This window comes from Protomyctophum parallelum (genome assembly GCF_964188405.1).
Source record: "Protomyctophum parallelum genome assembly, chromosome: 7".
Taxonomy (NCBI): Eukaryota; Metazoa; Chordata; class Actinopteri; order Myctophiformes; family Myctophidae; genus Protomyctophum; species Protomyctophum parallelum.
This window is the reverse complement of record NC_139705.1, coordinates 42,510,762-42,528,948: the sequence shown is the minus strand read 5'-3', so window position 1 is coordinate 42,528,948 and position 18,187 is coordinate 42,510,762. Positions and strand designations below refer to the sequence as shown.

Here is an 18,187-nt window from a genome sequence, read left to right as displayed (position 1 = left end):
GTCTGTGAAATATTCCATGTAAATTGCACGCTGCCTTCATGATTTGAGTCATTTTCAAAAATCCACCTGCGCTGTAAGTCTGTGAAAGAATTCACAGACTCCAGGTCCCCAGCTAAATCTTTAACTCCAACAAGTAGGCTACTGTACTTTTAGGCAGACATAGAATAGTACACCAATAGACAACAAACAAACAACTAGAATCTGGGTAGGAATCTGGTTAGTATCTGCACCTGGCTCGCTGATAACAAACTATCCTTACACCTGGGAAAAACTGAATCCATTCTCTTTTGCAAATAGTAATCTCAGCAAGGCAGATGGCTTCTTGGTTAGAGTGGGTGACAATATTATCACACGAAAAGATGAAATTACCTACCTAGGTTCCATCCTGGAGGCCAATCTTTCCGGTGATAAAATGGCCACCAACGTAATCAAAAAAGTCAATCAAAGAACAAGATTCCTTTACAGGATCTCCTCACTGGTCAACAAAAACACCTTGAAGACAGGATACAAGGTTTCTTTGACTATGCATCCACCTCTTGGTACCACAGCACCTCAAAGGCCCTTAAAACAAGGCTCCAGACCTCCCAAAACAAACTGGTCAGGCTCTTACTTGGCCTCACCCCCCGAACCCACCTCACCCCTGCCCACTTTGACAGGCTGGGATGGCTTAGGGTCGACGACAGAGTACAGCATCTTGCAATGGGTCTGGTCCACAAGATTCGATACACCACCAAGATACCCATGTACCTGTCTAAATACTTCCTTAATGTAAACGAAGTCCACACCCACAACACCAGAGGGAGTGCAACAAACCATGTACAACCCAGATTCGGCACAAACAAGGGACTAAATTATTTTCGCTCCTATGCCACCAAAATGTGGAACGCCCTACCAACAGTCATTAAGACATGTGAATCCCTTGCCTCCTTCAAAACCGCTCTCAAAGGGCACCTACGGATGGCTGCAATTCGAAACTGGCCTCTGTAAAATCTGAATCCCTCCCCCCCCCCCCCCCCTTTTCCCCTCACTGTATATGTATCTTTTCCCTTTTTGCTTCCTATATGATGAATTCCTGTTCTGTTCTTTAACTACATAGAAGTGTCTATTTGTATGTCTCTAAATGTTTTGATGAATTGAACAATGTGGACCCTGTTGTAAACAAGTGTAATGCTTAATTGGGTCGTCCACTCACAGTTAACAGTCTCTGTATTGAGTTTGTGCTTGAAATGTAGCCTACTGTAATTCTACAAACTGTTAATAAATATTTCAATCAATCAATCAAACTCATTTCAGTAATGGAGGAATGGAACACTCGTGCGTGTGCGTGCGTGTGCGCGTCTTTGCAGTAGGGGTTCTGAGCGGGGGGGGGGTGTTGCTGGCTTGAGCTGCGGTGGGATCGGTGGGATCCATAATAACGCACGTGCATGTATTTAATTAATCAGATCGTGCGCGCCACCTCTTGCTCACACCACTACCACCACACACAGAGTCACTGATACACACGCGGCACGCCGCTAGTGTTTGTTACAACAACAAGCCGTTTGTTTATATATTAATAATAATATAATATTAAACACCTCGGAATGTAACTTTCATTGTCATGGTCATGGAGTTATTCAGAGTCGAGTCGACAGTGTTTTTACCAGCTGGTGGAAAACTAAACGAAGAAACACTACAAGAAGCTGATCAAACAGAAGTAGGCCTTTATATCATCCAGGCTCCAGCTCTTCAACAGGTGAGTACGTGTTTGCAGGTGTTATGTTAGCTTTACGATCAGTGCTTTACTTTACTTTTACACATCGGGCCTATTGTTTATTATTATTTATTTATTCAGCATTTGAGCAACTGAGCCACGGACCACCATCTGATGACATTTAGCCTCAGACCCAAAACTAAAGAATATTTTGGTGCTGTTGGATAAGAGTTTGTCCATACTCCCATGCTGTGTTGATGTTGGTAACAAATAGGAGAGATAACAGGCAAACGTTGATTAAAAATGCTATCTAGACTTCTGGTAAATTAATTAGCCTAATGCAGGTATTAAACTATATATTTTTTGGACATCATGTGAGCTTGTAGATCTGCTATTTCTATAAATTTCATACAAATCGTCCCCCTGGGTCCACTGTTGATATAGTTTAATGTGCAACATTGTGATTTGGATTGGACACACACACACACACACACACACACACACACACACACACACACACACACACCCCCCCCCCCCCTGAGTCAAATGACTAATTGACATCACCAGCTGGATTGGTAGTGACTGTTCAGTCGTGTTGTGTTGCATCATCTGCAGTGCTGTTGGTAATCCTGTTGATTAGGAAGGTGCCAAAGCACTATAGGGGTAGCCTGGGCACCATTTCATTTCGGTATATGATCCGGGCTGGAGCCGGATGATATGCTTACGTCATGTTGTGGGTCTGAGAGGCTAAATGTCATCAAATGGTGGTCCATGGCTCAAATGGGTCTGAGAGGCTCAAATGGGTCTGAGAGGCTAAATGTCATCAAATGGTGGTCCATGGCTCAAATGGGTCTGAGAGTCTCAAATGGGTCTGAGAGGCTAAATGTCATCAAATGGTGGTCCATGGCTCAAATGGGTCTGAGAGGCTCAAATGGGTCTGAGAGGCTAAATGTCATCAAATGGTGGTCCGTGGCTCAAATGGGTCTGAGAGGCTAAATGTCATCAAATGGTGGTCCGTGGCTCAAATGGGTCTGAGAGGCTAAATGTCATCAAATGGTGGTCCGTGGCTCAAATGCCCAATAAATAATGGGCCTTGATATGAAGAGGGTTGAAAACCACTGATCTAAATGTACAAACTAACATACAGTAACGACATTTTTCAAATTAATGTAGTGGAGTAAAATTAGAATATTTGCCTCTAAGATGTAGTGGTAAAAGTCCTGGAAATTGAAATACTCAAAGTAGAATACAATTTATTTATTTTACTGTTGTTTTTTCCTATAAACCACGTCCAACCGTTTGTAACTATCGTGCCAGAAGGAGTAATGTCACGTTTTGCTGGACGGCGAAGCTATGTCCAATTTTGGTCCGAAATTATTTAAAACAAAAAAAAGGTTTTCTTGTTTGGATTATTTTTTCAGTTCCAATTGACAATGAATGGAGAATTTACGTCATGAGTGTCTGAGCACATCGACATACGTGAATGATGCCTGGTGCTCTTGTCTGGAACCCTCCTCAGAACAGCGTGGGGGAGAGGTACAGATTTGGCTCCCTGCCTCTCCCCGGCCTCTGGACCCGGCAGACTGGTGAGTTGTAATTTATTACAGTGTTACAATGATAGTACAATATTACAATTTATTACAGTGTTACAATGCTCTTACAATGTTACAATTTGTCATTAGCGTTACACTGTTAGCACAAGGTTACTACAATGTTGTTAAAATGTTACCATGTTACAATGTTAAAAACCGTTTTCGAGGGAATTTGAGTAGGTTTTAACTTCTACTACCACTACATCTCGAATCCAAATATTATACTTTTACCTCCACTGCATTTATTTGAAAACATTAGTTACTAGTTACTTTGCAGATATTTTTTTATATTTATTACAAAACATACATTACCCATTTGGACCTGAGGACTATTCTACAAATGCCTTCTAAATCCTGACAGTTTTCTGAAAAAAACCATGTTTCTATGGCAGTCGATCCCAAACATTTTCATGTCGAGGACCCCCAAAAATATATGTAATTGGCCACCGACCCCCCCCAGAAGCAATGATTTTAGTTAAAAATGTTCTCTCTGAAAGATTTGCGACACATTTTCAGGATTTTTCAAAAATAGCAGATCTACAAGCGAGGGGACATTTTGCAGAATGACTTTCTACTTTTGGTACTTGTACTTGTACATTTTATTTTATTTTTTATTTTATTTTTAAGATATTTTTTGCGGCTTACGCCTTTTATTACGCCAGCGGTCCCTCGTGCGACCCCCGTCCAGTGTGCTCCGCTACCCGTTCTCCCGTACCTCGGTTTTCAGCCTAGTTTTCTCTCTTCTCTAGTTTTCGGTTTCAGCTGGTCAACATCACATCTCTTCACATCGCTTCAAAGTACCAACTGTTGAATATCTTGTTTCCTTCCCAAGGTTGTTTCCTTCCCGCCAGGGTGGCCAAATGTTTTCCCTTTCTTGTTGTTTCCTTCCCGCCAGGTTGGCCACATGTTGTAGTTTCTCTTTGATTAACCCCCTTTTGTAGTACTTTCCAGGTGGCAACCGTTGAATTTGTGTCACTCTTCTAGTGACCCAAATTAACATATTAATTAGTGCAGCTCCGTACCGTGTTACCTAGCCTGACCCAGAGCGAGACATTTCTCGTCTAGAGGGGCGGGTCGCGCCTCAGAAATGCGCGCACCCTGATTGGATCTCATCGATCTGTCCGTCACCCCCGGCCCCTCCTCTCCCCCCTAGTGCAGCGCTACGTCACATCATTTAGAGCGACGCCCACCCGGAAGGGTTGACTCCCACTTTTAGACTTGTTCAGCCCACGGCTTTTTCCAGGCTTTCATCTTTCGCGCAGACGAAATGAAAGCCTGGCTATCGAGGCTACGTGTTACCCTACATAGCTATTAGGACGTTGTGGTGGTGTGGATGTTAATGCACGCGTGCGTGCGTGCATGTGTTTCATTCAATGAAACAATTGACGAATTTCATTTCTTCAAGACAATCTACGCATTTCATTTCCCATCATTCATTGGAGTCCCATCATGGCAAGGTAACTATATTTCTTTACTATATTGATTAAGGGCATCTGCTAAATGCCAAAATTGTACATTGTTGATGAAATAATATTAAATATATACACAGCAAGGTGTGTGTATTTTTATTATTTTATTAACAATGTATAATTTGCAATTTAGGCATTTAACAGATGCCCTTAATCCAGAACAATTTACAGTAAGCAAGAACAACAACTTGCTAATAATGAGCATTTTTATTTTGTTTTGTTCTCTTTCTCTAGCCTATAGGTTGAAGCTATATATTAAGTGACGGATCACATACTACTTCAACAGATGCTACAGATCTCGACTCCTAACCACTATTGCTAATGAAGAACCATACAGTCATGCTACTTGGACTGCTCATAAAAGAAGATTGATATATGAGGAAAATATACCAGCATCCCTCCAGAACCTGCACATCGACTAGCCAGTGAGTTTGGCCAGAACGGAATCCACATTAAGAGAGGGCAAAGGTGCTGGGCTGGATGGCATTCCCCCGATGGTCTTAAAGAACTGATCTCGACCTAACGTCATCCCGGTGCCTAAAGCTGGAGACCTCTCAAAAGCAGACTACTACCGAAGCATCAGACTGACACATGGTCCGTCCATCCATCCATCTTCATGCATTTATGACCAGACTTCATCAAACCCTGTACACTCAAGGCATGCTGCATATATGACCAGATTGTTTGATTTTTGTTATATATCCGGTCCGTCGGTAAAAGTGCTCCGCTGGTATAAATCGCTGGCCGCACTGATTTAATAAGCCTGGGCAATCAACCAAACGGCCTGGCAAATCAGCAGCAGCTAGAGGCGGGATCAAGGCAGCACTGTGTATGCTTTGATCCCGCCTCTAGCTGCCGCTGATTGGCCAGGCCTGATAAATAATGGACCTGTATATTGCAACAAAACAAACTAAGGCACTGGTGTGGTTTTCCAGAACGGGGTTCAAGTCCCTGCAGTGCTCTGCTCAATTTGTTGTATTTACATGATTTATTTTTATTTTCTGCTCATTTGTGTTGCCTTTTCATAGATGATAACCCCAAGGTTCTCTACTGTGTTTGTACTCCCTACAGTTAGTTTACAGAGTCTATTTATTACTTATGATTTCTGTTCACTAGACCCAGAACAAAGTATGAGAACGTCTTATTTTTGTTTAAGAAAGTTCTCACACGTATATTTCTTCTGCAAAGATTAGTGATGAAGTGATGTTTTAAGAGCAACACAACACTGACTCATCAAAGTTGGTTTGGAGACTTTATACATTGTGAGATATTTGAATGTGTTCTTATATTATCATCGCTTTACCCAAATACAGCTCAATGTGTTCTTATATTATCACCACTTTACACAAATACAGCTCAATGTGTTCTTATATCACCACTTTACACAAATACAGCTCAATGTGTTCTTATATTATAAAATAACCATGTGAAATTATTTGAATGTAATATGCATTGTAATGTGACATAGCCTAGGCCTAAACTGACATTACTGAACAATGGTAATTATGTGCAGGCCTATATTTGACATAGGCCTATCACACAAAAGAGGAAAACTGCCAAAAATATAATTTCCATATAAATATTATAATTTCGGAAGAAGCACCAGTTGCCATATAGATTTGAGGTTCTCTTGCCCACACGTCTTAATACAAGTCGCTCATGATCTCCTGGAGGAGTGGATGCACACACTGTTCCTGCTCGGTTTCATTCAGCAGGTGGACGAGGCTGACGTGGTGCGCCACCAGGGGGCGCAGGTCGGTCACCTTCTGCAGCAGCTTGGCAAACAGCTGTGGAGAGTCTGGGTGCAAGGTCTTGAGCTGCAGCTCCAGGGCCTGCAGCACCATGGCCTGCAGCTCCTCAATGGGCTTCACGTTCACCAGGCCAGGCCGGTCTGCACGGCACCATGCAGGGAGGGGGAAACAGGAGCATCTGTTAGTGCCATCTGCAAACATTGTTTGCAGATGGCTCTTTCCTTCATCCCTAAAACTACAGATTATATGAGCTTTTCACATTTCACCCATTTTTTTTCTTTCACCTGTAAATCTGTGGTGGTATGACAATAAAGTTGAAGATTCTATTCTATATATCATGTTGAACATGTTTGTTCAACTGGTCCAACCTGAGGCCTGGCTCAGCCCGACTAATTAGCATATACATTTTAGGCCCGACCCGGCCCTAAAACATCTGGTCGGGTCGGGTTTGGGCAGAATCTGAGAATTCTACTGGCAAATATGTGTAATACCAGTTATTATGCATCACATTTGTCAGTGCATGGTGTGAGAATTGACGGACTCTTGGAATGATGTAAAAATAGGCCTTTCGATAAATACTGACCTCCACTGAGCAATAAGACCGCCAGAAAGAGGGCCATGTCACAGTCATCGAGCTCCAGCATGTTAAACTTCACTGAAAACTCAAACTTGGGCTCCATCATCTCACAAAACGGTCTCCGCATGCTCTTCAAGAACTCTCGGGTCATGAAGATCTGCCCGTAGGCGAAGAGCGTGCCATCTTTGTTCATGAGCGGCGCCAGCATGATCATGATGATCTCGATGGCACTGTGCTTCAGCAGGGTCACCTGGTCGTTTATGTCCAGTTCCGTCCATCCCGGGATGCTTTTGGCAAACTCTGTGATCTCGCGCACGTTTTCGGCCTGGCGGATCTGAATCCTGTGGAAGAACGAGAGCTCCACCTCTCCTAGAGGCTCCTGGGAGGAGGGGTTGGCGAAGGTCGGAGCAGGGCACAGCTCAGGGATCTGTTGGTCCAGCACTGGCAGCTGTCGGCAGTTTACAAAATATTGACCGGCTATCAGGCTCTTCATGTCATGGATTATAAATGGCTGGAAGGACAAGGACAGCTTGTTAGACACTTGAACCCTAGTGTCCCTATTCTGGGGAAAACAGTCAACGAATACAGCAGGAGTTAGCTTGTAGTTCTGCTTATTTCTCTAAAAAAATATGCAATTATTGGTGAAATTGTTATTACATTTTCAGAAAATAATTAAGCATACCTATACCATCCACATAAAATTAGTAAAACTGAGCATCTGCGTACAATGTGAGACACAATGTTCCTTCCTTACCGTGCATCCATGGGACCTCCCAGCCAGTATGGTCTGAGCCTTGCTCTTGGTCAGTGGGAAGGTTTTGTGGTAGGCCGTGACCAGCAGCCTGGCCAGAGCCCTGAGGGGCCGCAGGTCAGCCGCACACTCTGGCATGCCGGGGTCCACATCCAAGTAATCAGATAGCAGCTTTTCCCTTTCCACTTGGGGCATGCGACCGAAACGGATGGCTGTGAATAAAGTAAGGAACACATGCTGGGTCATGTTTAACGGCGATTCCCAACCTGTGGGCTGGGGCAAGTGGGCCCCCAAATAACTGGCAAAACATTAATATGTTATTGATAATTAATATGCAAACATGTTGCTGCTGTGTAAAGTGGTCAGATGGCTGGGCCACAAATGCGTTGAGACTTTCAAGTGGGCCCTGATCCAGAAAAGGTTGGGAACCACTATCAATTACTGGTATCAACACACTCATAATAAGGCCATATAGATTTGAAGGTTGCTATTGTATAAACCCTAGTTAATCTTGAACTATAATCAGGTTCATACTGTGGATATACTGTATATAATCATGGAGCTTGAAGATTACATGCAGTGCAGGCTGATTACATAACGCTAACTGAACAAAGAACAAACATAAATTCTCCCACTGGTATCAGTACACCAGATCACATATGGACACAGAGTACATATGGACTTTTAGGAATTATTGATAGAAATGGTAAAATCACTGTAAAGAGAGCAGGCCTACTGTATGTAGTATGTACAGTATCTGTTATGCAACAGTGACAATTAAGGCTACTCTGCCTAGACTTCTGTGCTGCGGCTGTCAGAAATCCACCCATTGCAAAGAGCAAAGATCACTAAAGTGTGCAAGATCAGATAACATAAGATCAGATAAGCCTTTATCGATCCCTAGGGGGAAATCTGGAGTGTTAAATGCACAAAACAAAAATCACTAATAATAAGAGTGAGCTATCATTACCGTCATGCGACATTCCCACGAGGAGGCATTTCTGAAAGCGGCAGTACTGACATTTGTTTCGACTCTTTCTGTGAACGTGGCAGTGAAGATGACAGCGATCATACACGAGTTTTAACCGTACAGTCCTGCGGAAGAAACCCTGGGGGGACAGATGGGAAACAGAAAACAGGCATTCATAAGTTGTTCTTTTTCCATTATACATACATACATAATGTATTTGTTAAATCTTGTTGGTCAAAATGAAGTCTATGTATATCCAACAGCAGGTGAGAAATCTGTAATATTGTATCTCTGTTGTTTTTGGAACCGTCTGCTAAAGCAACTAACTCATGCACTCTCATGCAAGTAATTGACAATATATAAAGTCACAACACCAACTTTAATGAGGCAATATGGCTTTGTTTTAAAAAATATTAAGATTTTCTTAATTTCCTGAAATGAAAAATGAACATTTTGGAGTTACGTAGGTGGTTTCTTCCCGACAGCAGAGATATGCATGGGAAAGTGTCTTGTACTATTGTATGTTGTATTATGTATTTCAACGTGTTTTTGTAAAACAGTCCTATGGCAAGGAATTTGCACCTGGGGGAAATAAAGTCATCATTACATAACACCATACAGTCCGACTCCTCCAGTACCAGGTTGAGGTATTTCTTCTTTACTGGAATATTTCCAATTTTCAGTACTTTTACTTCTACTACATCTCACTATCTCAGAGGCAAATATTATACATTTACTCCACTACAATTATTTGAAAACTTTAGTTACTTTGTAGATTTTGATTATTATTACAGCTCATACATTAACCACTTCAGTCCTATATTCAGGTCAGAAAACAGCTGACCTACAAGCTCACCATGCCTCAGGATGTGACGCAATCATGCATTGTGAGCTTGCAGATCTGCTATTGTCAAGCAATCGTTATACATTTACATTTGAAAACCTGTGAAACAGGACATGCTGTGTAATCAGTACTTTTTTTTTGGTACTTTAAGCACATTTTGAAACTTAAATTGTACTTTTACTCAGGTCAAATTTTAATAGCCGTAGTATTTATACTATTACTATTAGTATTGATACTATTACTTAAAGTGGAAAATGTGAGTATACTTTTCCCAGTACACTGTCCAGTTATGTACCTTGCAGCCTTCACATGCGTGGACGCCATAGTGGAAGCCAGAGGCCTTGTCCCCGCACACCCTGCAGTCGATGTTGATCAGCGAGTTGCCCATGTCTGCTGGGATGATGGGGATCTGTAACACAGGGTGGGCTCTGCTCTGACAGAGACCACTGTCCTGGTACGGTGGTGGTGACTGAGGCTCCTGTTTCACTGTACCTGAGAAAACAGTGAATTGACAATTTAAGGATATTTTTAATAACTAAAAAAGAAAAATAACATCACTGCATCAATTCCAAAGTAATGGTCAAAATGATAAAAAATAAGCTTGTAGATCAACTATTTTCACAATATTTATCTGCGGAACTGAGTCATACGTAAATGTAAGGTCTACAAGTCCTCGTCAGGGTGGGGACTGTTCAAATATGATTATTGAAAAGTTTGAGAACCAAGGATTTAATTGACTGGGGCCCCCCAGGAGTCCAACCATGGCCCCCTAATTTTTTCCCTCAGGAAAATTGCAGATCTACAAGTAGATCTGCTATTTTCACTTAAATAGTTTGCGGCAGAAACTGATACAGATAGGAAACAGATAGGGTTCATGTCACATTGTCACAGACAACAGACAAACAGACAAATTGATTTACAGTAAAACTCACTGTAAAACTGACTGGAGGTGTAATACGGGTGGTCACTGTACGTGGCCATTCTTCCCATGGTGGGGTCGTTGCTGTGGTTGGGCGGCAGATAGGAGGCATATGGGTACTCGAAGGGGAACTCCGTGGCAGACTGGGGCGCCATCATGTCAAACGAGTTGAATCCTGCATTATTCGTCCTCGTCACATCATATGGGCTAAACCCAAAACCCACTGACCAAGCTTGTCGCTGCTGAGTGTCCACCATTTCTACAGGGAGCACAACAGAACTGATGATCCTGCGAAACAGACTGTACTATTCTACTTTGCGAAATCATGCATGTGTAAATAGGACTACAGATAAAGTATTTAGAAATTGTATTGCGTGCATGGTCCAAGGGTCAGCATATGGGACCATCACCAATAGCTAGACACTTGAAAAGTATTTCACTTCTGCCGTAATTTTAATGTCTACTCTGCTTTTGAGTGCACCCCAGACAGTTTGTATTTTTCTTGATTCAATATAATTTTTTATCAGACACACTCGCTACCCACCCATATAAGCCCTTCAAACTCCATTTAAACTATGTCAGACAACACTGCTTCTGCCTGAGGGGCTATTGTCCTTCTAGTGCTTGAGGGGTCTGTGTGTTTTCATTACTTTTTAATGTTTTAAATATACATATATAATTTCATGAAAGCAACTAATTGAAAAAACATTGCCCCTCACCCATTATAACATCACCAGAAGCAGGGGTGTGTGTTTAAAATGAAGTTTGAAGTTCAATGGGCTTATACAGAAAGGGAGGGGGGGTAATGCAATTAATTATCTAAATTCTGAATCAAGCAACTTAAAAAAAAAAAAATGGGGTGCACACAAAAACCAGAGCAGATGTTAAATTGACCGCAGAAGTGTTTGAAAGGGAATTACCCCTTTAAAGGACAACTTTAGTTTTTTTCAACCAAGGTTCATGTTTTAGGTTGTTATTAGAGAAACTAAAAGGTGAGTGTTAATTTTCTTTCATTTGCTGCTTTCTTTTGTTTTGGGGATTTTAGCAGTTTTTGACAGGGGGGCGGGGGCATTCGAGCATGGGGCTAAATATGTATTTTTTTACAAAATAGTATGGCGATTTTTTTATTTATTATTTACTATAGTCCTAATAAACCCCAAGAAATTACATCTGACCACAAAAGATCACGGGATCTATTGAATGTGACAAACTGACATATTCAGCCTATACACACAGTATAAGCCTTCCCCCAGTAGGCTACCTTCACATTCAGTAGATCCTGTGATCTTCTGTGGCCAGATGTAATTTCCTGGGTTTATTAGGACTATAGTAAATAATACAAAAATAAATCACCATAAAATGTTGTAAAAAAATACATATTTAGCCCCATGCTCGAATGCCCCCGCCCCCCTGTCAAAAAGAGCTAAAGTCCCTAAAACTAAAGAAAGCAGCAAATGAAAAAAAAGTTAAGACTAATCTTTTACTTTCTCTAATGACGACCTAAAACATGAACCTTGGTTGAAAAAAACTAAAGTTGTCCTTTAAGGGCACAGTCACACAAGGACATTAAATGTCAAATCTAATTTCTACGTCATAATAATACTTACATGGAGACAGTGATCTGATTTCACTCTGATTTACTTTTACCAGTTGATTAATATACAATTATTGTTTAAGTAAGGAAATTAATGAATGGTCAAAAACCAATAAATTGATGAAATGATCTCCAATTCATACTGTAGATGCCACACTTTCGGAAGTTAAAAGGACAGTTATTATGGAGCAGAGAATGTTACGTAGACAGCACTAGAATTGCATTTTTATGTAGTCATAGCACTTTATAGTATAGTATAGTATGTATAGTTTATATGTATAGTTTCATTATATCTAGATATTCCACTGTTACGTTCTTAGCTTACGCATGTTTCATGATAACTACTTTTTATGTATGTGATGTATTGCCATGCTTTTTGTTCTTGCTCAATGTAAGTCGCTCTGCTAAATGCCTAAATTGTAATTGTAATAATGAATAGAAAACACAAATTGGACTACCAATTTATGATAACCATTCTTTAATTATTAACCTCTCTGGTGTAGCCATTCAAGATCACAAACCTTTAGTCTGGAACCAAATGTCCAAGGAAGTTTCTGTTGTTTTTCTTCAGCAAATATTCCCCCTTAAATATCATTTGTTGTTAGGAATCAAAAACCATTAACATGTCATATTTGTTCATATGGCCTCCATTTGAGTGATACAGGCAACCATCAAAGTTCCGTTCTTCCTTGTAAAGAATCAGAACCGCAGAAGGCCCTCCCTCTCACCTCATACGTTGGACTTTGGAGTCACAAGAGGAAACCCAACGTCAGTCCTCTCAGGAATGTACAGTTTATTGGCTGAAGGCAGGAATATACGGTATCATATTTTAAAATGCTGTAGCTGCTGTACGTGCAGGGAATCTTATGTAAATGTTACAGAATGTTCTATTCGCAAGCCTTTGGGCTATTTATTGTGCAGAGCCAAACAAGAGAGGATTTTTTTTGTATTACTGAAAAGACCACCCAAGTAAAATACATCATGCATATCATGCCATAACACCCAATCATCAAGAAGACAAAGCAACCAAGCTACAACCAAATAACAAATGCATAAATGATATTTGGTTCCCTGCAGAACATTGTATAGCCTATAGGTTTATGTACTGTAAGTTGTAAGCTTTCCATGCTGTTGAATCACTCAACTTTATATATCAGCCAGCTTAAATGTAAATATTTAAGTCTTAGTCAAGAATACATATACATAAAATCTGAATGAACACTGATATCACAATTTACTACAACAAAGTAAGGTAACCCAGCTAGCCAAATGACGTCATGATGACGTTATGATGACGTCCTCCGGTGACTCCGGTGACGTTCAGGACTAGGCCAGATCCCAGCCCATATGGGGATGATCTTTACGTCATTTCCAGGACGTCTTCACCAGTTTAAATAATATAGCTTATTCTGGGCCAGATCTGACTAGTTATGATATGATTTAAGTTGATCTGGCCTTGCTCGGACACACTCTGATTCATCCAGGGACGTCCGTCTTAGTGGATACATTTTATGTTGGTTGAAATCAGGTGATATTCTGGGCCAGATCTGTCTTGGTTTGACCTGATCTGGCCCCAATCGAGACGTCACTAATTCGTCCAGGTCCTGACCGTGCTTGCTGGGAAAGTATGTGTATGGTTTTCTATGTAGCCTACATAAGAAAACATGAAGATGAAAAAGTGTTTGCTGAAATAATTTGCGAAACTAAAGCATGTGTGCATGGGTCAAGATGACTAGTCAGAGAACAGACTTGCAAAAGACTTCCTTAAGTTGCGAATGGTTTCAGCGTTCACCGTATCCTCAGTGGCCGTACGGAAGAAGGACACATCCCTTAATGCAAAGGCACTGCTCAGGGATTTGGATTTACTGAAAGACAAAAGAAAGGGTAAAATGTCAAAACTATTGACATGAGACAAAATAGTAGTGATGCACCGAATATTCGGCCGCAGAAAATATTCGGCAGAAAATGGCTAAAAATGCGTTTTCGGCCTATTTGGTTTCGGCCCGAATAGGCAGAAAATATATCACCGAATAGTGTATGCAATTAATGCATTCAAAAGAGCTGAATAAATGTTTTATGGACCCATAATAGTGATTATTATTTAAGTTAAGTTTTGCCATAACCATTTATTTTGCCATAAATCAGGTAGCTTTAAGGTACGGCCATGACAGCAATGGTAGGAAAAAATCAAAAAATATAATATTAATCATTCGGATATTCGGTATTCGTTTTTCGGCCAACTGTTTCCTATATTCGGAATTCGATTTCGGGCAATAATTTCCCTTTCGGTGCATCCCTACAAAATAGCCTCACAAATGTTCATGTGGGCAATAGGTATACTAACTGTATATTCAAGTATAAATATCTGGACTATAATGTACTCTAATATTAATTTGAGTATACCAACAGCTGAAACCATTTTCCTCACCTCAGCGATGGGTGTGCCTGTTTCTCCTGCTGTCCAGTGCTCTGAGGCGGTACCTCCCGGTGATGCTGCAGGGCAGCTGGCTCCAGCTCAGTGGACCCAGGTTGTTGTACAGGAGGTTGTCTCTGAAGAACCCGCTTGGCAGGTGGAGCCCGGGCCGGGCGGCGAACCTCCATGTCCTCTGACTGCCACCGGGACCGCCGTGTTGCCGGGTCGAGCCCTGGGCATGTGTCCTCTGCGGGAACTTTGGTAGTCAACTTTGGAGCGGGCCTTTGTGAAAGTAATCCCTGGGGTTCCAATGACCCCCCTAATTTCAGTACAAGAAACACTTAATGATAGATATCAAGGCAGCTTTACTAGGCAGGACGGAGAATCATGACTTTAGATTTAATGTCTGTAGATTAATAAATATCAAGTTATATTATCAATTATATTTTACTCACAGTTCACTGGTTTATTCCTCAACGGAAATGACAATACAGGACTGCAGTCCGACAGGGACACCATGTAGGGGTAGACGCAACGAAATAGAAAACACAAAAGCAAAGATACAATACTGCTATTCCTCCATGCATTAGAAGCCATGAAATGTGGTTGAGCAATCATGCGATTAATTTTGATAAAAGCGTCATGACCAGCCATAACCTTGTCAGTTTTCCTTCCTTTTACTAAAAGGTAAATACCGTACTTCTTAAATTCCTCTGTGTTTTTCATTTTCTTTGGTTCTTTCTTTTTTTTATATTCATCAAAACAGAATCATAAAAAACATGGTGAGACAGACCAAACATATATTGCAAAGTAAGCTTTTATTGCCAGTGACATGAGGGAAATATCCATAATGGAATTATTTCCGCATATTGTATTCTGTTCTTGATTTTAAAACAGTCCAACCAACGTTTTAAAAGTACAGTTATTTAGTAAACTACCATGGTCCTAAATAGTTACAGTCTTTGAAAATATACAGAACCTCCATATGGACACAATGACCAAATAATAATAAATAATTGGTCAACAAGAATCAATTGATTAAAGTGGAATTCCAACCAAAATTCAACCTGGTTCTATCTTTCCCAACCATAGAGATCATGTTCTTTGGCCAAATCCAATACATGTATTTTTTAAGTTTAAAGTGCAGACTTCACTTCCTTGTTTTGTCGTTGGTTACTGATACATTTGAACCCATTTCAGTAACTTTCTGAATTCAAGGTTGAAAATTGTTGGAAGATCACTTGGAAAGCGCTTGGAAAGCCTAATGCTTAATTTCTACTCTGTCGTTCGATGGAGACATGTGCGGGGGGGAAAAGCCAATCTCCTACAATATCACAATGCATCGCATCATGACATTATTTGTGACCTTGTAGATCAGCTATTGTCGGTGCACGGTTCCAACGTGCAATAGGAGTAGAAATCTGGCTTAGCTGTGCAACTATTTTAGACCGTGGTACATCTGCGCTATCCTCCTTTTGAAATCAACGTCATGGCATATTTTCCTAGAAAACAAAACAACACTTTCATAAAGCCTCAGGCATGGCTTTTACAAGGTTACTCTCACAGACAGAATGGCAGTTAATACACCTTGGAAAAGAATTGCACACAGAGCTTGCGGTACTATCTAGAAACAAATGGTGGGAGAACAGATCTATTTTTTTTTTCTTTTTCTTTTTTTTTTAAACAGTTAACATGGTCTATTTAGTTATTAATCTTGTTATTATCATCTTATTGGATATAGATACATTTCGTGGCCTCCTAAATAAACCAGACGATCACAACATAAGCAGTTTCATGTGACTCGTCCATTAAAAAATAAATGTCCAACAACCAAATGTGGGGCGACACATTTGTGAATATAGCTTTATGAATAAATTATGGAGGAAGATCCGATTTTAAAAGCATTTAAAAAAAAGGAACAACAAGTAAAAACAAATCAATATTGCACTCTCCATCAGCTCACAGGGGGAGCATGATAAGGCAGTAAGTAACAGAGGCATGCGTCGCTGGGCACTGTTGTCATGGCAACACCACAACGATATAGCCCATATCCAGCATAATGATGGCGGTGGAAAGATCAGAGATTTTTGACATCTGGCGGGGTTGTTGTTTACAGCACAAAACGTTAACGAGACGTTTCGAGGGCCGGTGTTTTTCTTGTCTGTTATTTGGTCTCGACGTCGCAAACACAGAGCCAAAAGATGAATCACTGAAAAATGGATTACTATTTACAGCAGGATATATTGGAAGGAAAAAGAAATCAAGAAATGTATAAATTAAAAAAAAAGCATGTACTGTACTCTTCCTGATATCTCGTGGTATCAGAGCTTCTTGGCGCGTAAAACAGTCCTCTCCCGGATATTTAGTGGAGTGCAAACAAGTGCTGTGTGAAAAATAATTCATTCTTTGGCTCAAAATTGCAAAAATGTGTTGAAATTGTTTGAATGCATGTATGCAGCAGACCCTCTAGTCTACAGCAGTGATTCTCAACCGTTTTTCCATTTCAAGGAAGGGACCCTAGTTTGATATGCATATATGGCCACAACTATCCCACCACCCCTTATACAAAGTGATTTTAACTCTGACAGTGTACAAATGGACCCTTACAGGTCCATTTGATTCCATTTGTACACTGTCAGAGTTAAAACAGACCCGCATAAAGGGCCCATTTGGCCCTCTGGTGGTCCCTGGACCCGTCATTGAGTACCAGTGCTCTGCGGTAGGTCTTGTGACATGTTTCTTTTTTTACATAGTAAAATATTTGAGTGAGGGGGAGGGTGTGTGGGGGACAGTGTAAAAAACAACTAGTTGCCAGCACACACTATTTCATTAATCTATTAATTCTACATAAGAAATATCTGTTATTCTGATAGGTATCTCTCTAGTCTAGAGTCTAGAACAACAACTTAACTGAACGAAAGACAAACATACGTCAATGCTGAATTCTGATTGTGTTTGCAGCAGTGTGCACACCTCAGCTGTCATATTATTAATATGTGATCGTTGACGATCAATTACATCTATTTGTGTAGAACTTATATAATATGCATTTCTTATGACACGTTCACAATGCACACAAGCTTTAGATGCAACTGCGATGTTACTGTCAACATCCCGGTTAATCAGACACTTATAACAGACCTGTATTGTTTTTTTTTCTCTTTCTATCAAACATGCAAAGCAAAAATAAATATCTATTCCAGCTATATGTATGAAAATAATCACCGTACTACATACACACCCACGTGTACATTATCCAGATATACACACACATGTCAAACTGCACAAGAATGGACCACAGTTTTGAACGATATTTAAAGGTAAACAGCTAAAAAACGGAGAACGGAAAAAAGGAGAGGGGGGGGTTGGTAGCTGGGTGACACAGAGCAGCACTGGGTGTAGGCACAATCATCATCATCAAACAGCCCCAAAAGAAAATCCACATCAGCTACAGAAACAAGGGTAGACCTCTACAAGCACACGAATCAACAGGTCAACAGGTAGACACGCGGTACATATTGACACTGCATAGAGGACAACAAAACCCAGTCCAGGACAGCTGTTTGCTTTTTCCAGCCTGTCCGAGCCAACGTCACCAAGATCGGAGTCTAGCT

The 18,187-nt window shown here is 40.8% G+C and overlaps 1 protein-coding gene across 1 annotated transcript; it reads right to left on the bottom strand.

Annotated features, from left to right (window-relative positions):
- Positions 1 to 6,397: 6,397 nt before the first annotated feature.
- On the bottom strand, positions 6,398 to 10,721 carry LOC310862113 (peroxisome proliferator-activated receptor gamma-like; the record flags this gene model as incomplete). Its single annotated transcript, XM_083769849.1, has 6 exons — positions 6,398 to 6,645; positions 7,089 to 7,593; positions 7,837 to 8,045; positions 8,804 to 8,942; positions 9,943 to 10,139; positions 10,580 to 10,721. 6 exons carry the CDS (start codon positions 10,719 to 10,721, stop codon positions 6,398 to 6,400), a joined length of 1,440 nt encoding a protein of 479 aa, XP_083625975.1.
- Positions 10,722 to 18,187: the final 7,466 nt, after the last annotated feature.